This window comes from Platichthys flesus, chromosome 4, assembly GCF_949316205.1.
Source record: "Platichthys flesus chromosome 4, fPlaFle2.1, whole genome shotgun sequence".
Classification (NCBI taxonomy): domain Eukaryota; kingdom Metazoa; phylum Chordata; class Actinopteri; order Pleuronectiformes; family Pleuronectidae; genus Platichthys; species Platichthys flesus.
The window spans coordinates 19,954,237-19,975,652 of record NC_084948.1 but is presented as its reverse complement, the minus strand read 5'-3'; the positions used below and the strand labels follow the sequence as shown (position 1 = coordinate 19,975,652).

Genomic DNA, 21,416 nt, shown 5'->3' with positions numbered 1-21,416 from the left:
TATTTAGTTCGGTAAAAACATTGATACGTTTTCAACTCATTGGCTGTCTGTTCAAAACTTGACACTCTTCATTTAATATCATGAGTAACTGTTGAGTAACCACTGCCTGATAAAACAAAGATTATACACAGTGTCTTATATGGTCACAGTCTCCAATGGATCTATCTTACTTTCGCAACCTGACCCACCACTGTTTACATTTTAGGTGGGAATGTTATTTTATAAATCTGTTTCATACGTTGTCCATCAATCTTTAAATATAACTCCTGCATTTCCAATGCGGACAGAGACCCTAGCAAAGCAAAGGGCACAGTTTTCTCAACTAAACAACGGTGGTGAGCAGAGAAGTGTCTCAGAAAGATCAACACATTGGACCCTGAGGCAGAAGATGAGTTCCACTGCTGTCAGTCAAAAACAGTAACCTGAGAATGCAGTTGTCCGTCTGCTGCCGACAGATCTGCAGAAGTTAGAAGATTTATTTCAACATGGACCAGAATCTCAAAGGAAAGTTTCCAGCATCTTAGGACCATGAAGACCTGAGTGCAAAGGAAGGCTGTACACATGTTATGGTGTGTGTTTGTATCTACAAAATACATACAGTACAATACATAATACAGTTCCAAACTTTTTTTAGAAAGAATGTTCAGCAGTTATTATTGATATTATAGAATCAGGAATTGAAAAGTTTTTTCCAAGACCACATGATTCCCGAATTTCAGCTCACATATTTATTAAATTTTTACCACATTGGTTTCACATTTTACTTCATCTGCCTATTGCCTAAGTTTACTGTCCCGAAGTGGCAGATCACGTTTCAGGACATTCAGTGCATTTACAATTTTGAATTACTATAAGTTGGAAGATGCTCAAATAATAAAAAATAATCATAATAATGACATGTGACAGCTATAGATCTTTTTGACTGAATTACCCTGAGAAAGACCATCGGTTCTTTAAAGGGCTGATTAATCCACAAAGAAAACAAGTAGCAGGGGAAAGACACCATGGGCCTGTACTTTATCTGTTTTCCTTAAGTGAAGTTTTTTGCTCACATAAATAAAACGATATACTTTTATCTTCTCTCTCAAGTTGTTTTTGACAGTTTAGAACACGTACACACTCACCCCCTCTATAATCACTTGCTAGCAAAGATTTGTTTTCCACCATCACTCTAGAGAGGGATAATTTCGTGTTGTGCCGCTTGTGTCATCTGTTTCACTTCCATGGAAAAGGCTCCACAACGATTATATATACTCATATCAACACTTGGCCTGTGCAGGGAGGGAGGTATGTTCCTGTCAATATACAATTGTCTCACTTAACTGGTTATACTTGTGCTGATAATGTGCTTTCTCTTTGCAGGTAACTGGCATGATATTGGGATTTTGCATTTATTTTTATGGGTCTTTGTTGAACGTTGTGTATGAGGTACCTGCGAGTTTTAATGCATACAATTTCCAGGTTGGACCAGTCAGGTAAATTGTGTTTGATTTCATCGCACCTCTGGTTGATTTATATTCTCTCTCTGTCAGATGACATTGACCCAAAGTGTTTCTAAATGTCCAGAACAGCTGCGTCCATGTGCTGGTTGCCCCGGCTCCTCGCCCGCTGGCTCTCCTCAGCTCTGTCTCTGCTGCTCCTCAGTGCAGTGGGCAGTCGGACGGGGGGTCTGGAGGGGGCGACGGGGACGACGTGCACCAGGTGGAGCGCACTGAACAACAAGGTCCTCTCTCAGGACGGGGACGTGATCCTTGGTGGACTTTTTAGTCTGTATTACATACCTTCAGCTGTACAGCAGGACTTCATCAAGCAGCCGCGCTATGAACCATGCACTGGGTAATCACATGTGGCCCCGCTGTATTTCTACTGTTATTATGATTCTGATCATTCAAATACCTGCAGGTGTTGATGTATGTGACACTTTTATATTTCACTGACTGACGTTGCAGTGGTTCAGATTTTCTCCTTCTTTCTCCTCCTGTGCTCTCAGCTTAGATCTTGAGACATTGAAATATTTGTATGCTTTGGCGTTTGCGGTGGATGAAATCAACGGGAACAGCTCCCTGCTGCCGGGAGTCAAGCTGGGCTACAGCATTGTGGACAGCTGCAGCCGATACCCGTGGGAACTGCAAGATGCACTGTCCCTGGTCAGTGGAAACACACTCAGCTGCAACTTAACAGCCTCTACACTACAGTCTGCATCGCATGGACAACCTGGAGACACAAGTATGACTTGATATGATTCCATGTGCTTTTAATATTGGGTTTATCCATGAAACCAACACCTGGTATCATCAATTATTTTATGCCATTAAATATCTGTTGCTATGACAGGAACAAATGGACTGTGAAGCTCACTGTGTTCTTCAGTCTGTCAAATAGTTAAATCAAATTTGAAATGATCGATGAACAGCCACTTATTCCTGATGTGTGATGCACTGTGTGTCAACATGTATTTGACTCATTCTTTGGTTATATTTTGTGTTTGTTACAAAAGTATTTTGTCGAAACATTCTAAGGATAAAGTTCAGTCTAATCTTATGATATTTTCTCTTCTCTTCTCTTCTCTTCTCTTCTATTCTCTTCTATTCTCTTCTCTTCTCTTCTCTTCTCTTCTCTTCTCTTCTCTTCTCTTCTCTTCTCTTCTCTTCTCTTCTCTTCTCTTCTCTTCTCCTCTCTTCTCTTCTCTTCTCTTCTCTTCTCTTCTCTTCTCCTCAGGTGGGAAGCCTGTTCCTCTGCTGATTGGGGCTTCCTCGTCCACAACAGGGATAATACTGTCCAGGACCCTGGGGCCTCTCTCTATTCCAATTGTGAGTTTCATCACCAGAGGAAATCTTATTCTCACGAGTCACTTGCTCGTGTTTAAATGGTGAATTTTAGTAAAGATGGTGCTTTGAAAAACGCTGAACCTCTATGTCTCTCCCTCAGATCAGCTACCTGGCCACCTGCCCGTGTCTGAGTGACCGGCTCCAGTTTCCTAACTTCTTCAGAACCATCCCCAGTGACATTTACCAGGCCAGGGCCATCGCACGACTGGCCATACGCTTCCACTGGACGTGGGTTGGGGCTGTACATGCAAACACTGCCTATGGTCTATTGGCGATGCAGGTTATGATATTGTTGTGATATATTGAATTAAAATATTTCACAAAAAGCATATATTTATTGGTTGTTTTCACGTTATTGTTTCAGGTATTTAAGGAGGAGATTAAGGGGAAGGGGGTGTGTCTGGACTTCGTAGAGACCGTCCACAGGGAGACCATTGAGAGAGATGCGAGACGTGCGGCGCTCACAATCCAAGCTTCCACTGTGAGGGTGATTCTCATCTTCGGCTGGTACACTGACGTGAAGAAGCTGTTTCTAGAGCTAAATGAAAGAAATGTGAGTAACTGGCCTGGAAACTTGTATGACTTTATCATTTGAGTGTATTTATTTGAAGAGTGCATTCCTCCTGTAGGTGACTGACAGACAGTTTCTGGCCAGTGAGGCCTGGAGCACCAGTGACGATCTCCTCCAGGACCCTGCTGTCTCCAATGTGGCCAGCGGCGTTCTTGGCGTGGCCATCCGAAGTTCACCAATACCCGGGTTTGAAAAATATCTCAGGACTCTGCACCCAGTTCGTCGTCCGCATGACGGATTCTTAAGAGACTTCTGGGAAAAGGTGTTTGGATGCAGTGCAGGGGGGGTAGAATCATTTGCATATTCCTCTTCATCTCCCCGTGCATCGAATGGCTCCACTTCATCTCCTGCCAAGGAGTCTCTTCACAGAGCCTCTCTGCCCCCCTGCAGTGGCACAGAGTCTCTGGAGGAGCTTCAGCATCCCTTCACTGACACCTCTCAGCTCAGGGTGGTTTATAATGTCTACCTGGCTGTGTATGCTGCAGCCCACGCCCTCCACAGCCTCCTCTCCTGCTCCAGCAGAGACAGGGACATCTCAACATGCTCCTCTCCAGATCACATCAAACCAAAAGAGGTACCAGAGGAGGAATATTTTTTTTCTGCTTTTGTCTGTCGGTTATTTTTCACTAATGGGCGGATTACCATGAAACTTACTGGAAAGGGAAGAACCCATTAAACCAGCAAAATATTGGTGAAGATTCGGGATTAAGTTCAATTTCTTTCTTTCTTTAAAATAGCAGGATAGGCCATTTTTCCACCTTTTTGTGTGATAATAACATAGAACAAATTCAATTTTGTGCAGATCTGGATAATGTTCTGGATTTGTGAATCAAAATAAGGGGTTCTTGCTAAAGTCACTGTATTGATCACGTGTTCCTTTCACCTTTATCAGAGAATGCATGTTTTCCTGCGTTTAATGTGAGCAGTTTGCAGAAGTTTCTGTAGACATGGTATTTGTATCTAATGCAGTACACATATATATTTATATATACTATGCAGTATGTATGCAGTATTATATGCAGTATGGTGATAAAGATCTCTGAGTAACTTTTACGCTCTAAAAGTTCTAAGTGTAGTTTTGTGTACAGATTATGCTCTGACTGTTTAAATTGTTTTTCCCTTCAGCTGTTGCAGCACTTAAACCAGGTGAACTTCACCACACCACAAGGTGAAATGTTTTATTTCCAAGGAGCCGACACTCCAGCAAAGTATGATCTCGTCAACTGGCAGAAAACTCCAGAGGGGCCAATGAAGCTTGTTCTGATTGGCCACGTGGACGGGTTTGATCTCCTCCTTAACCAATCAGCCATTCAGTGGAGCACAGGGTCCAATCAGGTTATTCATTTGAAATAAATTATAATTGAATACTTGCTGTTGGGATGAATTCTGTTGTGAATTAACCGCATCGTGTCACTGACTGTTTGTGCAGGTGCCTGTGTCAGTGTGCAGTGAGAGCTGTCCTCCAGGCAGCCGACTGGCCAACAGGAAAGGAGAACCTGTCTGCTGCTTCGACTGTATCCAATGTGCTGAGGGAGAGATTAGCAATACCATTGGTGATTGATTTTATTTTATTTGGACATGGACATGACAATGTCATTGGACGAACCAGATGCATTGTTTACAGTGTATTAGCATTAATGCTAGTTTACAACACCTGTCCACAGCACCAGCTCATGTTTCTATCCTTTACTTCACGCTTTGAGTTTTATTATTCTCTCCTCCATCCTCTCTCTCCCTCTGCCAGGTTCCTCTCTCTGTGATCCCTGTCCGTCAGAGTTCTGGTCCAACGCTGATCGAACGGCCTGCGTCCCTCGCCAGCTGGACTTCCTCTCCTTTAATGAAACTTTGGGCATTACCCTGACGACAGCAGCAGTGTCTGGTGCCACGGTGACGGCTGCAGTGTTCCTGGTTTTTGTTTACCACCATCAAACCCCCATGGTAAGAATAACCCAGAGTTAGCTGTCTGCATTTCACCTTTCTTTCCTCCATCAACTGCTGATGTGCTTCTCCTGTAGGTGCGAGCCAACAACTCAGAGCTGAGCTTCCTGCTGCTTCTGTCTCTGAAGCTCTGCTTCCTGTGCTCGCTGCTGTTCATCGGCCGTCCGTCCGTCTGGGCCTGTCGCTTCCAGCAGGCGGCTTTTGGGATCAGCTTTGTGCTTTGTGTTTCCTGCCTGCTGGTAAAAACCATTGTGGTTCTGGCTGTTTTCCGCTCAGCTCGGCCCGGTGCTGGATCCTTGATGAAGTGGTTTGGTCTGCGTCAACAGAGAGGAAGTGTCGGCCTCTTCACATGTATACAGGTGTGAATCATCTTATATTGATGATATTTTGTCAATTAGCAGTACAACTTGTGATTTATTACAATTCATTTACAAGAGGAGATGAAATTCTTACCAGTCCTGCAGAGCTCAGGAAAACTTGAGTCATGACTGACATTCATTTCTTTTGCAAAGTCGTCACCACACCTTGTTTTATATTTATGAGAAACTAAGCTAAACTAAATATATTTACTATTCACACAGGTTATCATCTGTGCCATATGGCTGTCCCTCAGCCCCCCAGTGCCTCAGCAGGATTTTGGTCTCCGAGGGTCAAAGGTCACCCTGAGGTGTGCCATGGCCTCTGTGGTGGGCTTCTCTCTGGTCCTGGGCTACATCGGCCTGCTGGCCTGCTCCTGCCTCCTCTTGGCCTTTCTCGCCCGGAAACTCCCCGACAACTTCAACGAGGCCAAGCTGATCACCTTCAGCATGCTGATCTTCTGCGCCGTGTGGGTCGCCTTCGTCCCTGCGTACATTAGCTCTCCTGGGAAGTATGTTGTCGCTGTGGAGATTTTTGCAATCCTTGCCTCCAGCTATGGTTTGCTGCTCTGCATTTTTGCCCCGAAATGTTTCATAATTCTCTTGAAGCCTGAGAAAAACACTAAGAAACACTTGATGGCCAGATAATTATTGATGTGTGTATCCATTTGTTTCATAGTAATAATTACAATTCTAAATGTGCCTCTCTGAGTTATGGCTTAGATTTGTAGATGAATAATAACTTCTGTTCTCAGACATCGTTTAAATAGAAAGTAACAGCATCCAACATCCATTGAATTTAAATGCAATGCTACCCAATAAAACAATTATTAACTATGTGTAAAGCTGTTTTTAAATAGTGAACTTCAAATGAATAAAAAAACAAAACCACAGAAAGTAGAATAGGCTCATTATTGCAAGATTGTGTGTCATATCATGTTTTATACACTATATACATGCATTCATTCAAAGTGAATAATACATATTTTACACTTTGTCAATATATCAGGTACAAATGTTTTATATTTAAGATAGTTGACACAAGTATACCTGCAATTTAAAAAGCCTGTGAATGACTCGTCATTATAGTTAAAAAGAATATATAAACTTTCTTACATTTTTTATCAGCATTGAGAACCATATTTAAATTCAATTCTCATTACTCTACCTGCTGGTGTCATTTAGTTTAATATGCATGTGCCCAGTTACAACCGCTAGATGGCAGCATTGCACAATGAGACGTTAATATGAACATGTTCTGTTCTGGGGCCAGATATCTAAAGGTTTACTTGTTTGATAGTGGATATAAAAACAGTGAGTCTGTGTATTGATTTTATTACACAATTTGTATATAGGTAAACATGTAGTTACAGGATAACCAAATATGGACAAATATATTATGTAAGACTTTTTTAAAGTTCTGTTAATCAATTGTACAAATATTGTGTTTTTGAATTTGTTTAGAAAACATAGTTAATCGATCAATTTAAATGCATTCAGTCACATCAGTTAGCAAGTTTAGATGTTTAACTGCTGGTTCAAAGCAAACTGCCCCATGTTCATAATGTTATAAGTCCGTTCAGATCACAGTGTGTCAATGTCGCACTACAATCCTATATACAGTATATTAATGCCCCTTTTTTGTTCAGTCACCCGAAATTGATACTCTACAGAAAGGTCAAACTTTGAAAGCCAATCCAAAAGAGTTACTTTACCAGAAATGTTTTTGTTATTGGCCACAAAACTCAATTTGTACTAAAGGCTAATCTTTATTCAGCAGCTGCAGTATATTTTAGACTTTTTAAATTGGGCCTGCAAAGTGAGGCAATGATCTAAACATTTTCATCCCCAGACTCTCAAAATAATGGTGTCAGAGACATCCGGCCCCCATCATCCCCAGTGGAGGTTGAAGCATTGATTTGTGGAAGTTTAAAGAAACCACCTACGCGCATATATCTCAGTTTTTACTGTGGAGCTGTAACTTGACCTGCTGCAATTCATGCTGTTGCTAATCTGTCACAAACCCCTCAGGGGTCATGCAGGGACCAGGAAAATATGAAGGACACACACATTTTCTATTTGCATAGTTTAATTTGACATGTAAGTCATATTCTTTAATATGTTGTAACATTTAATTAAATCCCCCAGATGGAAGTTTTCATTTTCATTGATTTTAGTGCCTCTTAGGAAAGACTCAATTGTGTTTCCACTGTCTCCTGTTGGGTTAGGAATAGGGTTAGGGTTAAGGAGCGAAGAAAAGAGACAGAGCTGTTTGTCGGATAAACAGTAATGAGGTAATGCAAGCATTTGTGTGCATCCTTTGTTTTTTATGTCGTACTCCATCTTGCATGCAATAATACTGTGAACATATGACATACCTGTTAGGAGGAATGGTTAGGGTTAGGGTTTAATCTAAACATGCACATTTTTTTAGTTGTATTGGATTTCTGGAAATCACCTGATGACTGCACTACACTATCTCATAACTGCTTTGCCTCAGGAGATAGAACGGGTCGTCCACTAACCAGAGGGTCAGAGGTAAATCCCTTTTTTTGTACCCTGAGCAGATGTATCAGTAACATTTCAATTTAGAGTTCCCAGTTCTGCATGTCTCTGAACTGTGGGCGGAAGCTGGAGTACTCCACACAACAAACTCCACAAATGAGACCCTGGCTCAACCGGGTTTCAAACCGGGAACCTTAATTGCTTTGAGCCAACAGTGCTGCCCACTGCATCACCGTGCCATCTCATCTTAAAGATGATCATACTGAACCTATATCAAAACAACAACGTGGGCCCTGATGTGAAAGGTGTGGCCCTCTGTGGATTAATTCATAAACAAATAGTTGGATAGAGATGTAACTCTGCTGGGATGTATATGGTCACTGCCCTCCAGCTAAACCCTGTTACACCATTGTTATGCCTTCACCTTCTAGAGAAGTGATTGGCAGGTTCAGTATCCTCCTGTTTCCACCATGGGCTTCGTAAATGGTATAAAAACCCAGAACTGCGTCAGAGAAGAGCAGGGGGAGGAGGCTTACACCTCGTCAGTCCTCAGGTCAAGTTGTATCTGTTATAATATACATTGTGCCATTAAGATTATTTTATTGGTGAAAATATTATCTTTTGTTCTTCCACATCAAGACGAATTGATATAATATTCTCTGCATCTCTTATTTTTGTATTTTTATGCTCCAGTGAAGTAAACCAACGGATATATTGTAGAGAGTCATTGTATCGATGTCTTGGTTCTCCTGGCTCTTCACGCTGCGGCCCTGCTCAGCCCCGTCCCTGCTCCTCGTGGGGCTGGTGGGCCGACAGCTGGGGCTCAGGGTGGGTTGGCAGGTGGCTCAGGCGGTGACATGTTCTCGTTGGGGTTCGTCCAGCGCCCAGGGTCTGTTGCAGGACGGGGATCTAGTCATCGGTGGGCTCTTCAGTCTTTATAACAACCCTCCAGCTATAGATCAAGAGTTTACTCAGCAGCCACTTTACCAATCCTGCAGCAGGTGAAACACTAAACTGCTTTGTTTACATATAAATTTTATAATATTTGTGGTTCTTTAACATCGATATGTACGAAATTTTTGTTAAAAAAGTTGGAATGCTTATTTCTTTGCAGACTTTACAGATCATTATTACAGATGAGTGTGTGTCATTTTGACTGATGTTCTCACTCGTCTTCTCCTGTGCTCTCAGTTTGGAAGATCTTCCGCTGCAGTACATATATGCGATGGTGTTTGCGCTGGAAGAAATCAACCTCAGCACAACGCTGCTTCCAGGCGTGAAGCTGGGCTACCACATCCACGACAGCTGTGCTCTGCCCCTGTGGGCTTTGCGGGCAGCGCTGTCCCTGGTTGGAGGAGACGGCAGCAGCTGCAGTTTAACTGAAGAAACTGGAGAAGGGAGAGGTACTAAATGCCCCTTTGTATTTACCCAGTGTGCATCCTTCTCTAATAAATACAAATGATGACAGTATTAACTGAACCAAGCAGAGTTTTCATTTAACTGATTATTTTATTCCACTGTATGTTATTATGTCATCAGGTGATCCACCTGTTCCATTGATCATCGGTGGCGATTCATCTATAACAGCCGTGATACTCTCCCAACTCCTGGGCCCACTCTCTGTTCCTTTAGTGAGTTGTTTATATTCAATATAGACACAAAAAAATATAAAGAAATATACAAGACAAAAAGGAAAATGCTACCAATACACAAAAGTACAATTATAAAAATCAGATTTTCACTTTTAAATTAGGGTTTAACTTCATGAAATATTCTTTGGTTCAACACTTCAGTTTGTTATTTCTTCTATAGGTCTATAGCTCTACATCTTGAAGCATTGTTTAATTCCTGATGTGAGGACAGCAAAAGTGAACTGAAACAAAAACTGTAAACTGTATTTACCGTGGTATTTGTTAAAGCAGAAAACATATTTCCTCTTGGGTGAAAATAGATTACAACTGTCTTTTTTGTGCATGAGACTTTAGCATGTAAATGGGATGCAGTTTTCTGTAATCAAGCATCCAAAGGTGTGGAACATATAAGTTCCACTCTCGACACGTTTGAAGAACTTTAAAAATTATTTTGGATGATTTTGCTTTTAATTTAATAATCCATGTGTTGTCTAGCAATGTAAACTTAATATTGCTTTAACCCCTTTTCACATATGTTCATTGTTTTTAAGCTAAAGTCATTCTATTCATGTAAAGCACTTTTATGAAAAGTTTATTATAATTACGTGGTTTTTTTAACCTTTAGATGAGCTACACAGCGAGCTGCCCGTGTCTGAGTGACAGACGCCAATTTCCTAACTTCTTCAGGACCATGCCCAGTGACATTTACCAAGCCCGAGCCATCGCCCAGCTTGCAATACGTTTAAAATGGACTTGGATCGGAGCAGTTGTGGCAAAAAATAGTTACGGCCTAACGGCGATAAAGGTGTTTCCATTTCTTATGTACCGGAAATGTTACGCCATCTGCACAGGAAATAAGCAATATAATATCTAAATGTAAATTTTTGTATATCAGATATTCCAGGAGGAGACTCAGGGTGCCGGTGTGTGTCTGGCGTTTGTGGAGACTCTCCGAAGGGAAAACATTGTGAGCGATGCCAAACAGGCAGCGCTCGCGATTCAGGCCTCGAGCGCAAAAGTGATTCTGATCTTCACGTGGTACACAGATGTGAGGGAACTGTTCCTGCAGCTGGCCGAGAGAAATGTGAGACACAATTTGATATATTAAATATGAAAATTGACTTGTTTTATGTAATTTATTTCCTAAATTATATTTTTATCATGCTTTCATTGGCAGGTAACTGATAGACAGTTTCTGGCCAGTGAGGCTTGGAGCACGAGTGTTAATCTTCTCGAACACCCTTCCACCCTTAAAGTGGCACGTGGCGTCCTCGGCGTGGCCATTAGGAGTTCACCTATACCTGGATTTGAAAAGTATCTCAGAAATCTGAATCCCTCTCATCGTCCTGATGATAAGTTCTTGAGAGAATTCTGGGAAAAAATGTTTAATTGCCGTCCTGGATCTTCAAATCTTTCTTCATCTACCACTTCGCCATCCCGTGCAGAGCAGAGGGCGCCTCTTCCGCTCTGCGGTGGCACAGAGTCCCTGGAGGTGGTGCAGAATCTCTTTACTGACACCTCTCAGCTGAGGGTCACATATAATGTGTACCTTGCTGCTTATGCCGCAGCCCACGCCCTTCACAGCCTCCTCTCATGCCCCAACAACGACAGCTCTCCTGGAAACAGCAGCTCCACATGCTCCTTTCCGAAACACATCCAACCTATAGAGGTAATCACAGTTATTTCAGCTTCATTTTGACAACACACATTAGCAAATCCAAAGGGTGTTGTTGATATCTGGCAACTCAACATTTTGACGCTTCCAGGTTCTGCAGCACTTGAGCAGAGTGAACTTCACCACACCTCAGGGTGAAATATTTTACTTCCAAGGGGCCGATGTTCCAGCGAAGTACGACCTGGTTAACTGGCAGAAAACACCCGAAGGCCGACTCAAGCTTGTTCTGATCGGTCGTGTGGACGGATTTGACATCCACCTTAATGAGTCAGAAATTCAGTGGAGCACGGGGTCCAATCAGGTGCTCAAAGAGGAAAGATCTCAATTCACTGAAAAACATTTACTGAATTAATTGCTTACTGTGATGTATGTTTTGGTCAGGTGCCTGTGTCAGTGTGCAGTGAGAGCTGCCCCCCCGGGACCAGGATGGCCTCCAGGAAAGGAGAACCTGTCTGCTGCTTTGACTGCATCCCGTGTGCTGACGGAGAGATTAGCAATACAACTGGTGAGGAAATAACCACTTTGCAATAAAAATGTATTCAGTCTGAACGAATCGGCTTCCAATAATCAAATTCTGTCATTTGTTTGGCTGCATCCCTCTGCCAGGTTCCCCTCACTGTGATCCTTGTCCATCTGAGTTCTGGTCCAACACTGATCGAACGGCCTGCGTCCCCCGCCAGCTGGACTTCCTCTCCTTTAATGAAACTTTGGGTATTACCCTGACGACAGTCGCAATATCTGGTGTTGTGGCGACAACAGCAGTGTTTGTGATGTTCCTATACTATCGACAAACACCTATGGTAAGTATACAGTCTAATTTATCAGAGATTATAAAGTTCAATAAACAATAATCTATTCCTCCATGATCAAAATAAAGGTGTTAATTAACATCCTTTCAATATCAGTTTAAGTCTGATTCTTATCTGTAGGTGCGAGCCAACAACTCAGAGCTGAGCTTCCTGCTGCTTCTGTCTCTGAAGCTCTGCTTCCTGTGCTCGCTGGTGTTCATCGGCCGTCCGTCCGTCTGGTCCTGTCGCTTCCAGCAGGCGGCTTTTGGGATCAGCTTCGTGCTTTGTGTTTCCTGCCTCCAAGTCAAAACCATTGTGGTCCTGGCAGCGTTTCGCTCGACTCGGCCCGGTGCTGGGTCCCTGATGAAGTGGTTTGGTCCGGGCCAACAGAGAGGAAGTGTCTGCGTTTTCACCTGTATACAGGTCAGAGTTGGATGTGGCTTTTTTAATAATAAGATTATGACTCATTAGTGCATTTCCCGTCCTTAAACCTGATTTTCTGCAATGCTTTTTTTCAATCAAGGTTGTCATCTGTGTTATTTGGCTATCTCTCAGCCCCCCGTTGCCTGAACCTGACCTTGAAATTCCGGGGTTGAAGGTCACACTGAAGTGTGCCATGGCCTCTGTGGTGGGCTTCTCTCTGGTCCTGGGCTACATCGGACTGCTGGCCTGCTCCTGCCTCCTCTTGGCTTTTCTCGCTCGGAAACTCCCCGACAACTTCAACGAGGCCAAGCTGATCACCTTCAGCATGCTGATCTTCTGTGCCGTGTGGGTAGCCTTCGTTCCTGCTTATGTCAGTTCTCCTGGAAAATATGCAGTAGCCGTGGAGATATTTGCGATTCTTGCCTCCAGCTATGGTTTGCTTTTCTGTATCTTTGCTCCAAAGTGTTTCATTATTCTTTTGAGGCCTGAGAAAAATACTAAGAAACATCTGATGGCCAGATAGTGAAGAAACTTAAGACTGCATGTGGTGACGTATGAAAATGAAAATAATCAAACAGCCATAGTGAGTCATCAAATTGTTTTGATATTTCTTTATCAATTTCATTATCAGTTCTTTCTATTTTTCCGAATATGTGATCCTGTATCCTAAAATGTTAGAAAGACAAATTTGTATTGTCTGCACTTTACTTAAAAATCCATTTTATTTCACTATAAAATGTCAAATATATTTAAATAGACGATGGAATACTTTGTGTTGTAGATAAATCTATATTTTATCGTTATTTTTTACATCATTGTTTTATTCTACATTAATAAAGATACATGTAAATCAGTTCCATGGTTGTGTCTTTGTTTCTCATATTGATTCCACACATCTGCTTGCATTACGGGAATGCCATTAGAGTAACAATCAATTACAACAATAATCAATCCAGACCATAGATTACAGAAACATTTAGTTATATTCAAATAATGATATAATCCAGAAAACTGCAATAATTCCCAATACAATCATTTAAACCCATTTCTACACCCACATGGATGAGATTTCACATATTAAATTCAAATGCTAGTGGAAGAATATGAGCCTGCTAACATAGCCTCATTTCACTTGTTCTTGCATTAGAATCATTTCAAAGATCTCAAACATCTGCAGAGCTGCAGTGTTTTCCAGTGAAAAAGGTGCCAACAGTGCGTTGGAGTCCATGTGTGTCTCCTCATGTACTACATTTGATGATTGTTAAGTTCAATTCATTCATAGAGTGTGCTTAAAGCTGGTCTGAGGGTCAACTAACATCATGAAAAGCACAAATAAAAGTCACTGATACCATTTGAAGTGCAAGTATCATATATCACAATGTGGGTGTGATCCTATTCACGTGATCCAATTTATTTTGCATTAGATCTTCACCATTGATCATCAACTAAGGCTGTTATTTTCAGTGTGTAAGGAAATTGACTCATTCTGTGTAATGAACAGAAACACAAACTTCATGACTCAATTCCTCGACTCATGATGGCTTTCTTTGTGTTCCGCTCTGGTCTCAATAGGATGATGTAACATTTGGGTCCAAACAGCGCCCCTAAGAGGCCAAAACTAGAGGCCAGGATGGCAAATACCTCCACTGCATCTGCGTATATGCCTGGTGAGCTGATATAAGCGGGGACGAAGGCCACCCACACTGCGCAGAAGATCAACATGCTGAATGTGATGAGTTTGGCCTCGTTGAAACTGTCGGGAAGATTCCTCGCCAGAAAAGCTAACAGGAAGCTGATTACAGCCAAAAATCCAATGTAGCCAAGCAACACTGCAAAGCCGATCGTGGAGCCGACTACACACTCATACACTATCTTGTCATTGTGGTACTGGGTGTTTTTATGTGGAGCTGGTGAGGCAGACACAAGCCAGGCAGTGCAGATCGCTGCTTGAACAGAAGTAAGAACCAGAACTGTCACTCGCTGCTGCACAGAGCCAAACCACTTCAGAGTTGCTCCCCCTCCTGGCTTGGAGGCCTTGAACACCGCCAGCACCACCATGGTTTTAACCAGGATACACGACACACAAAGCACAAAGCTGATGCCAAACGCTGCATGTCTCAGCTGGCACGTCCATGCTCTGGGTCGTCCGATGAACAGCAAAGAGCAAAGGAAACATAACTTCAGTGAGAGCAGGAGCTGGAAGCTGAGTTCTGAATTGTTGGCTCTAACTAAAGGTGTCCTGCGGTGATGGATGAAGATGCCCAGGACGACAACACAGATAAACGTGCCCAGCAGGGAGGTGGTGGTCAGGCAGATACCTAGAGGCTCATGGTAGGAGAGGAACTCTGTTTTCTTTGGAACGCAGCGGTCATTCTGGGGGCTCGACCAGAAATCCTCTGGACAGCTGCTGCACTCCATGGAGTCTAGAACAGCGAAAATGTGGAGATATATGTTTACATCATATTTATATGTCCAAGCTACAAAGTTAAAAATTTAACACTTACCAGTTTTATTGCTGATTTCCCCTTCAGAACAGGGGATGCAGTCAAAACAACACAGAGCTTTCCCCTTTTTGTGCGCCATGCGGGTGCCTGGAGTACAGCTCTCACTGCACACTGACCGAGGAGGCTGCACGGACACAAAGTTACATACATCATTACCTCACCCTACTATGCTGAGTTATTGAGTTATATAATGGTCTGTAAAGTCAGAAATAACCTGTTTGGATTCAAAGTTCCAGAAGATCTTCTCGTCCTGAAGTGTGAGTACTTCACCTTTAGTGGCTGATTTCTTAACCTCACCCACAAGGTGAACTTTAGTTCCTCCATCAGGGAGCCACTGCCAGTTCATGATGTCATAGATCGGTAAGATGTCTCCATTCTCATCAAATGACACCTCATCCCCAAACGGTGTAGTGAAGTTGATGCCTTCCAAGTAATAAACAAGCTATATAAATCAGAATTAGGGATCGAAAGAAAACCAAAGAGAGCATATGAAAATATTGCAGTTATTAACATGTCTTTTACGAATTAATACCCAAAAAATGGAACTCAGTTATGCAAAGTTTTGAACCTGTCACATTACTTAAAAAGGAAAAATAATGTTGTAAGTGACATAATTTAATTCTCTCTGATCTGATTAAAAATGTGGAAAATGCCCATTACCCCATAGTGGAACTAATAAAGTATTATCTTATCTTATATTATAAAGCCCAGATTTATCATATGGTTAATATTTTATATAACAATACAAATATATCAAATTACACTAAATGCTGCTCTGCACTAAATGCTAAATACAGATGCACATTAACAGGGAGAGTGTAATCTGATATCTCACCTGCCACAGCTCCAGGCTGTGTAAGTCCCCACAGCTGTGCCCTGTGAAAGGTCCTCTCCCCGGCTCACACTGCAGCATGTCACGCAGGGCGTAAGCCAGAGCGTACACAGCCTTGTACACGTTGTACTCTGGCCTGAGGTTTGAAACGTCCATAAACTCAGTCTCCACAGTCTCCAGATCTTCCTGCCCGGTGCACAACGCTCCTCCAGCCTCCACCCAACCTGACGGGGGTGGCGCTAATCTACACTGAAATGTGTGTTCCCAAAACTGATTTACCTGGAATATATTAAATGTTGACATTGGATCATTCCTGCAAATTTACCACATCGGATTGCAAGGTCAAACTCTCACCAGGCTATTGCCGTAGCTGTTGTTGTGGTAAAGATCAGGACGTATTGTTAACAGAAAATCCCTGAGTCCTGGTATTTCTCCCCGACGGATGGCGATGCCAAGTGTTCCACCCAGGTAGGGCATGAGGCGGGGGGTGTGGAGCACAGCAGCCGATGTCCAGGCTTCACTGGCCATCCACTGCAGGCCTGTCACATTCTGCCTCACCACCTGTATGACACCAAGTATACAATTCATACTGTAATTTTTATTGTAATTTGCAATATTACTGCACATTTTAGCAACAGTTTGAAAAAGAAAAACTTTAAGGAGTATGAGTTGTTGTTTGAAATTGTATTTTCAGTCCAACCTCTTCCATGAGGTTAATCATGTGACTCTCATGTGCGAACACGATGACCACACGAGCTGTGGATTTCTTCATCACGTTCACAATCCTACTCAGCTCAGCTCGGTCGTCGCCCCAGGGCAGAATCTCCATGTAGGCCAGACAACCTCCACCAGACGGACCCAGGTCAGACTGGAAGGATCGGGCGGCGTGGACCCCGTAATCATCGTCGCTGATGAGCAGACCTGCCCACGTCCAGCCGAAGCGTTTTAGAAGCTGAATCATAGCACGAACCTACAGTGAAGGAGTTAGTGCACAGGCTGGAGTAATCTTTCATCAAAAATCCGGCCAGACAGGTTCCATGTTTAATTACTGTATGTAAATGTTTCTTGATCTGACACCATACAACCAGCAATTACAAAAGCATTGTTCCCTGTTATGCACAAAATATATCTCATTACAGTTTGAATGCTCTTAATACATTTTCACCTGGAAAGCATCACTCGGGATCGTCCTAAAGAACGTAGGAAACCTTTGCCGGTCACTCAGACAGGAACATGTTGCAAAATAACTCACCTGCAAATAACAAAACAAAAAGACTGTACATCCTGAAAAAGTGCAAAGTATATTTTATGTTCTAACATATGATTATAAAATACAATTAAATATGTTTAATCCATGTAAAGTGTCTTTGAGCAGGGGGTCATGTGTTATTATTTGATTATATATCATTGTTATTCAAAACAATTAATTACGTGATTAAGGAGAAGAACTCACCATAGGCACCCTGAATAAACCTAAGACAGTGGAGATTGCAATAGAACGTCTGGAGGAAGAATCGCCAACGACCCCCAGGACAGGAGGGGTTCCCACACATGTGTCATGTAAAGTCACTAGCTCCTCTTGACCATTGGCTAAAAACATTGCTGCACTGAATCCGATGTCTAGACTGCGGCAGTTATCGTACAGACTGTATCCCAGAGTCACATTGGGCAGCAGGTTGGAGTTTCTGTTGATCTCATCAATAGCGAAGACCATGGTCTGGGCCTGTCTGAATCCTATCACATCAAAACTAACACACAAAACACTAGTGTTCACTGATGAAAATATAAAAAATGAAAGATGCCAAACCAGTTGAATAGCAACAATAGTAAGAATATTATGTGAATGTAAAAATATACATGATTAGAATGGCATAAAGAATGTATACATTGTTTTGTTTTCTCCCATTCTTCTTCTGGCAGACTCACCCGTAGCAGGTCGGCTGACGTGGCGCCGATGTATATGACAGGTCTGGATAGGCAGAGAAAAAGTGGGCTGCAAACAGCCCACCCAGGACCACATCTCCAGTCTTGTGCATCCCGTTTAGATGAAACTGTCCCTGTAATCTGCAGGAGGAGGAAGAAAGAGGGGACGACTCGATTGAGGAAAAGCCGGAACACATCAACATTTGAAAGAGCAAGCAAGTGTCTATAACTGCCCTCATGACTTTGCTCAACTTTATTCTGGGAGCTGCACACCTGTAGTTTAATTTGCTATGTTGCCACACTTTTATTGACATGCAGTGTTGTTTAATCCTGCACACACCACCCATCAGGGCAGAGGGAGAAGTAAAGGGGCAGGGCCTAAAATCCTATTTACCTGAGACTTATCTGTGGGTCTTCGATCACATTAAATTACATGATAAAATAAAATCATGTACACAAGGAGCATAACATTTATAAGCACGTATTATAATACTTTATCATGATACTAATATTTATGTTTAATATATAATATATATATATATTAATATAAGATATTTAAGCACATAACAATGTTGTGTTTTTATAAATGTATGTAAGTGTATATTTTTATATATATAATATGTATATGTACAAAAACATTATACACACACACACACACACAGCTGTAAATATCCATTTTGGTTTGGTGTTTCTGAGCTTGTGATACAGTGTGGGACAGCTGACAGTTCAGTGTCACTATTATCACTATGATGAAATAAATAGTGGAACAAAGATTAGGCTTACCACTTTCTCTCTGACTCTCTCAGTACATCTTCAGTCTTCCTTTCCTGTCGGCGATTGTCATCCCCAGTCCTCTGTGCTACACCTCTTTTTATAGTACATACTCTTTTTGTTAAATACCTCTGCTCCTGGGTCCATCTATTTCCACATATCCTTAAAAAGGGTGGTGCCCAGAAATAACTTTAACCAACTAAAGTTATGATTTAATATTAATATTTAAAATATTAATGTTTTATATTTTATTTTGATAAACCAAATTATTGAATGCCTAAAGGCACACCATTCTATGGTTTCACTTTTTAAGCATTATTGCACAACACGGATGTAGGTAAACTTCTCATATAGACGACAACTGAGTTGTGTATTTCTGTCCCCTGCTTTGAGGAAGGATGTGGAGTCGACTGCACACTCATACACTATCTTGTCATTGTGGTTCTGGGTGTTTTTATGAGGAGCTGGTGAAGCAGACATAAACCAGGCAGTGCAGTATGGAGTGCCGTTTGTAAAGCACGATGAAAATAACAGCAACATTTTGTCACATTTAGCTTCAAACAATGTTTAAAAAACTGGTGTGAATTTTTGAGAGTCACTTTTTTGCACATTTACAACAATATTTGTCAACTTAGAGATATTTTAAATATTTAAATCCCAATTTTACACTTAAATGTTAAATCTTAAATCTAAATGCTAAATCTAAATCTAAATCTAAATCTAAATCTAAATCTAAATCTAAATATTAAATTTAAATCTAAATCTAAATGTGAAATCAGATATAAATTAGATATAATATTTAGATTTAGATTTAGAATTTAGATTTAGCATTTAGATTTAACATTTAACATTTAACATTTAACATGTAACACGTTGACAAATATTGCTGTAAATGTTCAAAGAAATGACTCAAAAATTCACACCAGTTTTTTAAACATGGTTTGAAGCTAAATGAGACAAAATCATGCTGTTATTTTCAGCGTGAGATGCTTACAAACGGCACCCCATAGTGCAGATCGCTATTTGAACAGAGGTAAAAACCAGAACTGTCCCTCTCTACTGCACAGAGCCAAACCATTTCAGATTGGCTCCCCCTCTTGGCTTGAACACAACCATCACCACCATGGTTTTAACCAGGATACACGACACACAAAGCACTAAGCTGATGCCAAACACTGCATGTCTCAGCTGGCATGTCCATGCTCTGGGTCGTCCGATGAACTGTAAAGCGCAAAGGAAACATAACTTCAATGAGAGCAGGAGCAGGAAGCTGAGTTCTGAATTGTTTGCAGGCACCATCGGGGTGCCGCGGTTATGGATGAAGATAACCAGGACGACAGCAGAGAGAATCGTGCCCAGCAGGAAGGCGGTGGTCAGGCAGATACATGGTGGGAGAGGAATTCTGTTTTCTTTGGAATACAGTGGTCACGCTGGGGGCTGGACCAGAAATTCTCTGGACAGCTGCTGCACTCCATGGAGCCATAGAAAAAAACAAAAACAAGGAAATTCCAACTTGGAAACATTCCATTGGTAACACTTAAATATGCAAGGCATGTCTGAAGCCTGGAGGGTCAAAGCTAACACATAAACAGACACAATTAACCACTGTGTAGTTATATATGTTGATATGATATAATAAAACTGTTAAATTCTGCAAGAGAGTCAGACTTGCCCCTGACAGCTGAGCTGAGTCGGCTCTGAGGTGAACGTCAGCTGAGGGAACACGGAGGTGTAATGGACTTCAAACAACCCATCAAAAATCACATCACCAGGCTTGTGCATCCCATTGAGATAAAACTGCCTCCTTAGCTTACAGGATGAGGAGTGAGAGCAAGACTCAGATGAGAAAAGGGAGGAAGGGAACATAATAGACATTGAGAAGCCATGAAAGAAGAAAAATGTGTCTACAAATGGCCCCATTACTGCCAAGACAAGAACAAAGCAAAGGCATCAAGTGCTACTCATGAAATTGAGACGGTAGCATTTCAGGTTTAAGTGAACTTTTGGTGTCTATGCTTTTCTGAATTGGTATTTTTTTCACGCTCACTATAATAAACCTCCTTGTAGAGAGGAATTGGTGACCCGTCATTTAAAAGTACAACTCTACAGTCCGTTGAATTAGTAAAAGCTGAAGTAAACAATTGCACATTTACTAGTGTTTCGGGTGAACTCATGTTTTAAGAGTGGTTTCCTTTAGAATACTAAATGACTCTTAATAATTAAAAATAATTACCACCTTCAATCTCATTGTGGTTTGGTTGAGCCACGGGATTAATAAAGTATCTATCTATCTATCTATCTATCTATCTATCTATCTATCTATCTATCTATCTATCTATCTATCTATCTATCTATCTATCTATCTATCTATCTATCTATCTATCTATCTCTGCATTTTATCCATGACTGTGGGCTTTTATTGTCCCTATTTATTCATTTATTTTGTATTATTGTTTGAATCACTGTGTTTCGAGTTGCATGTATCATACTATATTTTAATTTAGGTTCTGTTTTGGGTATTAGTTATAATTATGTGGAAGACTGTTATCCACGAGTGTGTGAAATGTTGTATGGCTTGAATTGAGCCTTGTTTGTTTTAAATGGTAATTTAACAAGAGTAGAAGAGAAACAGAGGCACTCAGTGAAGGTTACAAATTACATAAGGTGAAGG

General features: G+C 41.6%; 2 protein-coding genes and 1 pseudogene across 2 annotated transcripts; 1 reads left to right on the top strand and 2 right to left on the bottom strand.

The window, feature by feature from the left end:
- The first annotated feature begins 1,579 nt into the window (after window positions 1–1,579).
- On the top strand, window positions 1,580–13,238 carry LOC133952033 (uncharacterized). Its single transcript, XM_062386309.1, has 23 exons — window positions 1,580–1,836; window positions 1,991–2,169; window positions 2,719–2,810; window positions 2,929–3,108; window positions 3,193–3,381; window positions 3,458–3,685; window positions 3,758–3,973; window positions 4,525–4,734; window positions 4,829–4,952; window positions 5,144–5,337; window positions 5,415–5,696; window positions 5,919–6,338; window positions 8,630–8,751; window positions 9,390–9,568; window positions 9,738–9,829; window positions 10,455–10,634; window positions 10,725–10,913; window positions 11,007–11,498; window positions 11,596–11,805; window positions 11,886–12,009; window positions 12,111–12,304; window positions 12,434–12,715; window positions 12,816–13,238. The coding sequence occupies exons 1-23, from the start codon at window positions 1,580–1,582 to the stop codon at window positions 13,236–13,238; spliced, it is 5,058 nt and encodes a 1,685-aa protein (XP_062242293.1).
- A 989-nt stretch (window positions 13,239–14,227) lies between these two features.
- On the bottom strand, window positions 14,228–18,213 carry LOC133951812 (extracellular calcium-sensing receptor-like). The gene is made up of 9 exons (XM_062386000.1): window positions 17,978–18,213; window positions 17,505–17,799; window positions 17,217–17,303; window positions 16,752–17,021; window positions 16,406–16,612; window positions 16,055–16,330; window positions 15,434–15,661; window positions 15,220–15,343; window positions 14,228–15,138 (listed from the first exon to the last, which is right to left on the bottom strand). The coding sequence occupies exons 1-9, from the start codon at window positions 18,211–18,213 to the stop codon at window positions 14,228–14,230; spliced, it is 2,634 nt and encodes an 877-aa protein (XP_062241984.1).
- An 847-nt stretch (window positions 18,214–19,060) lies between these two features.
- On the bottom strand, window positions 19,061–20,527 carry LOC133952032 (extracellular calcium-sensing receptor-like; annotated as a pseudogene).
- Between the last annotated feature and the right edge of the window lie 889 nt (window positions 20,528–21,416).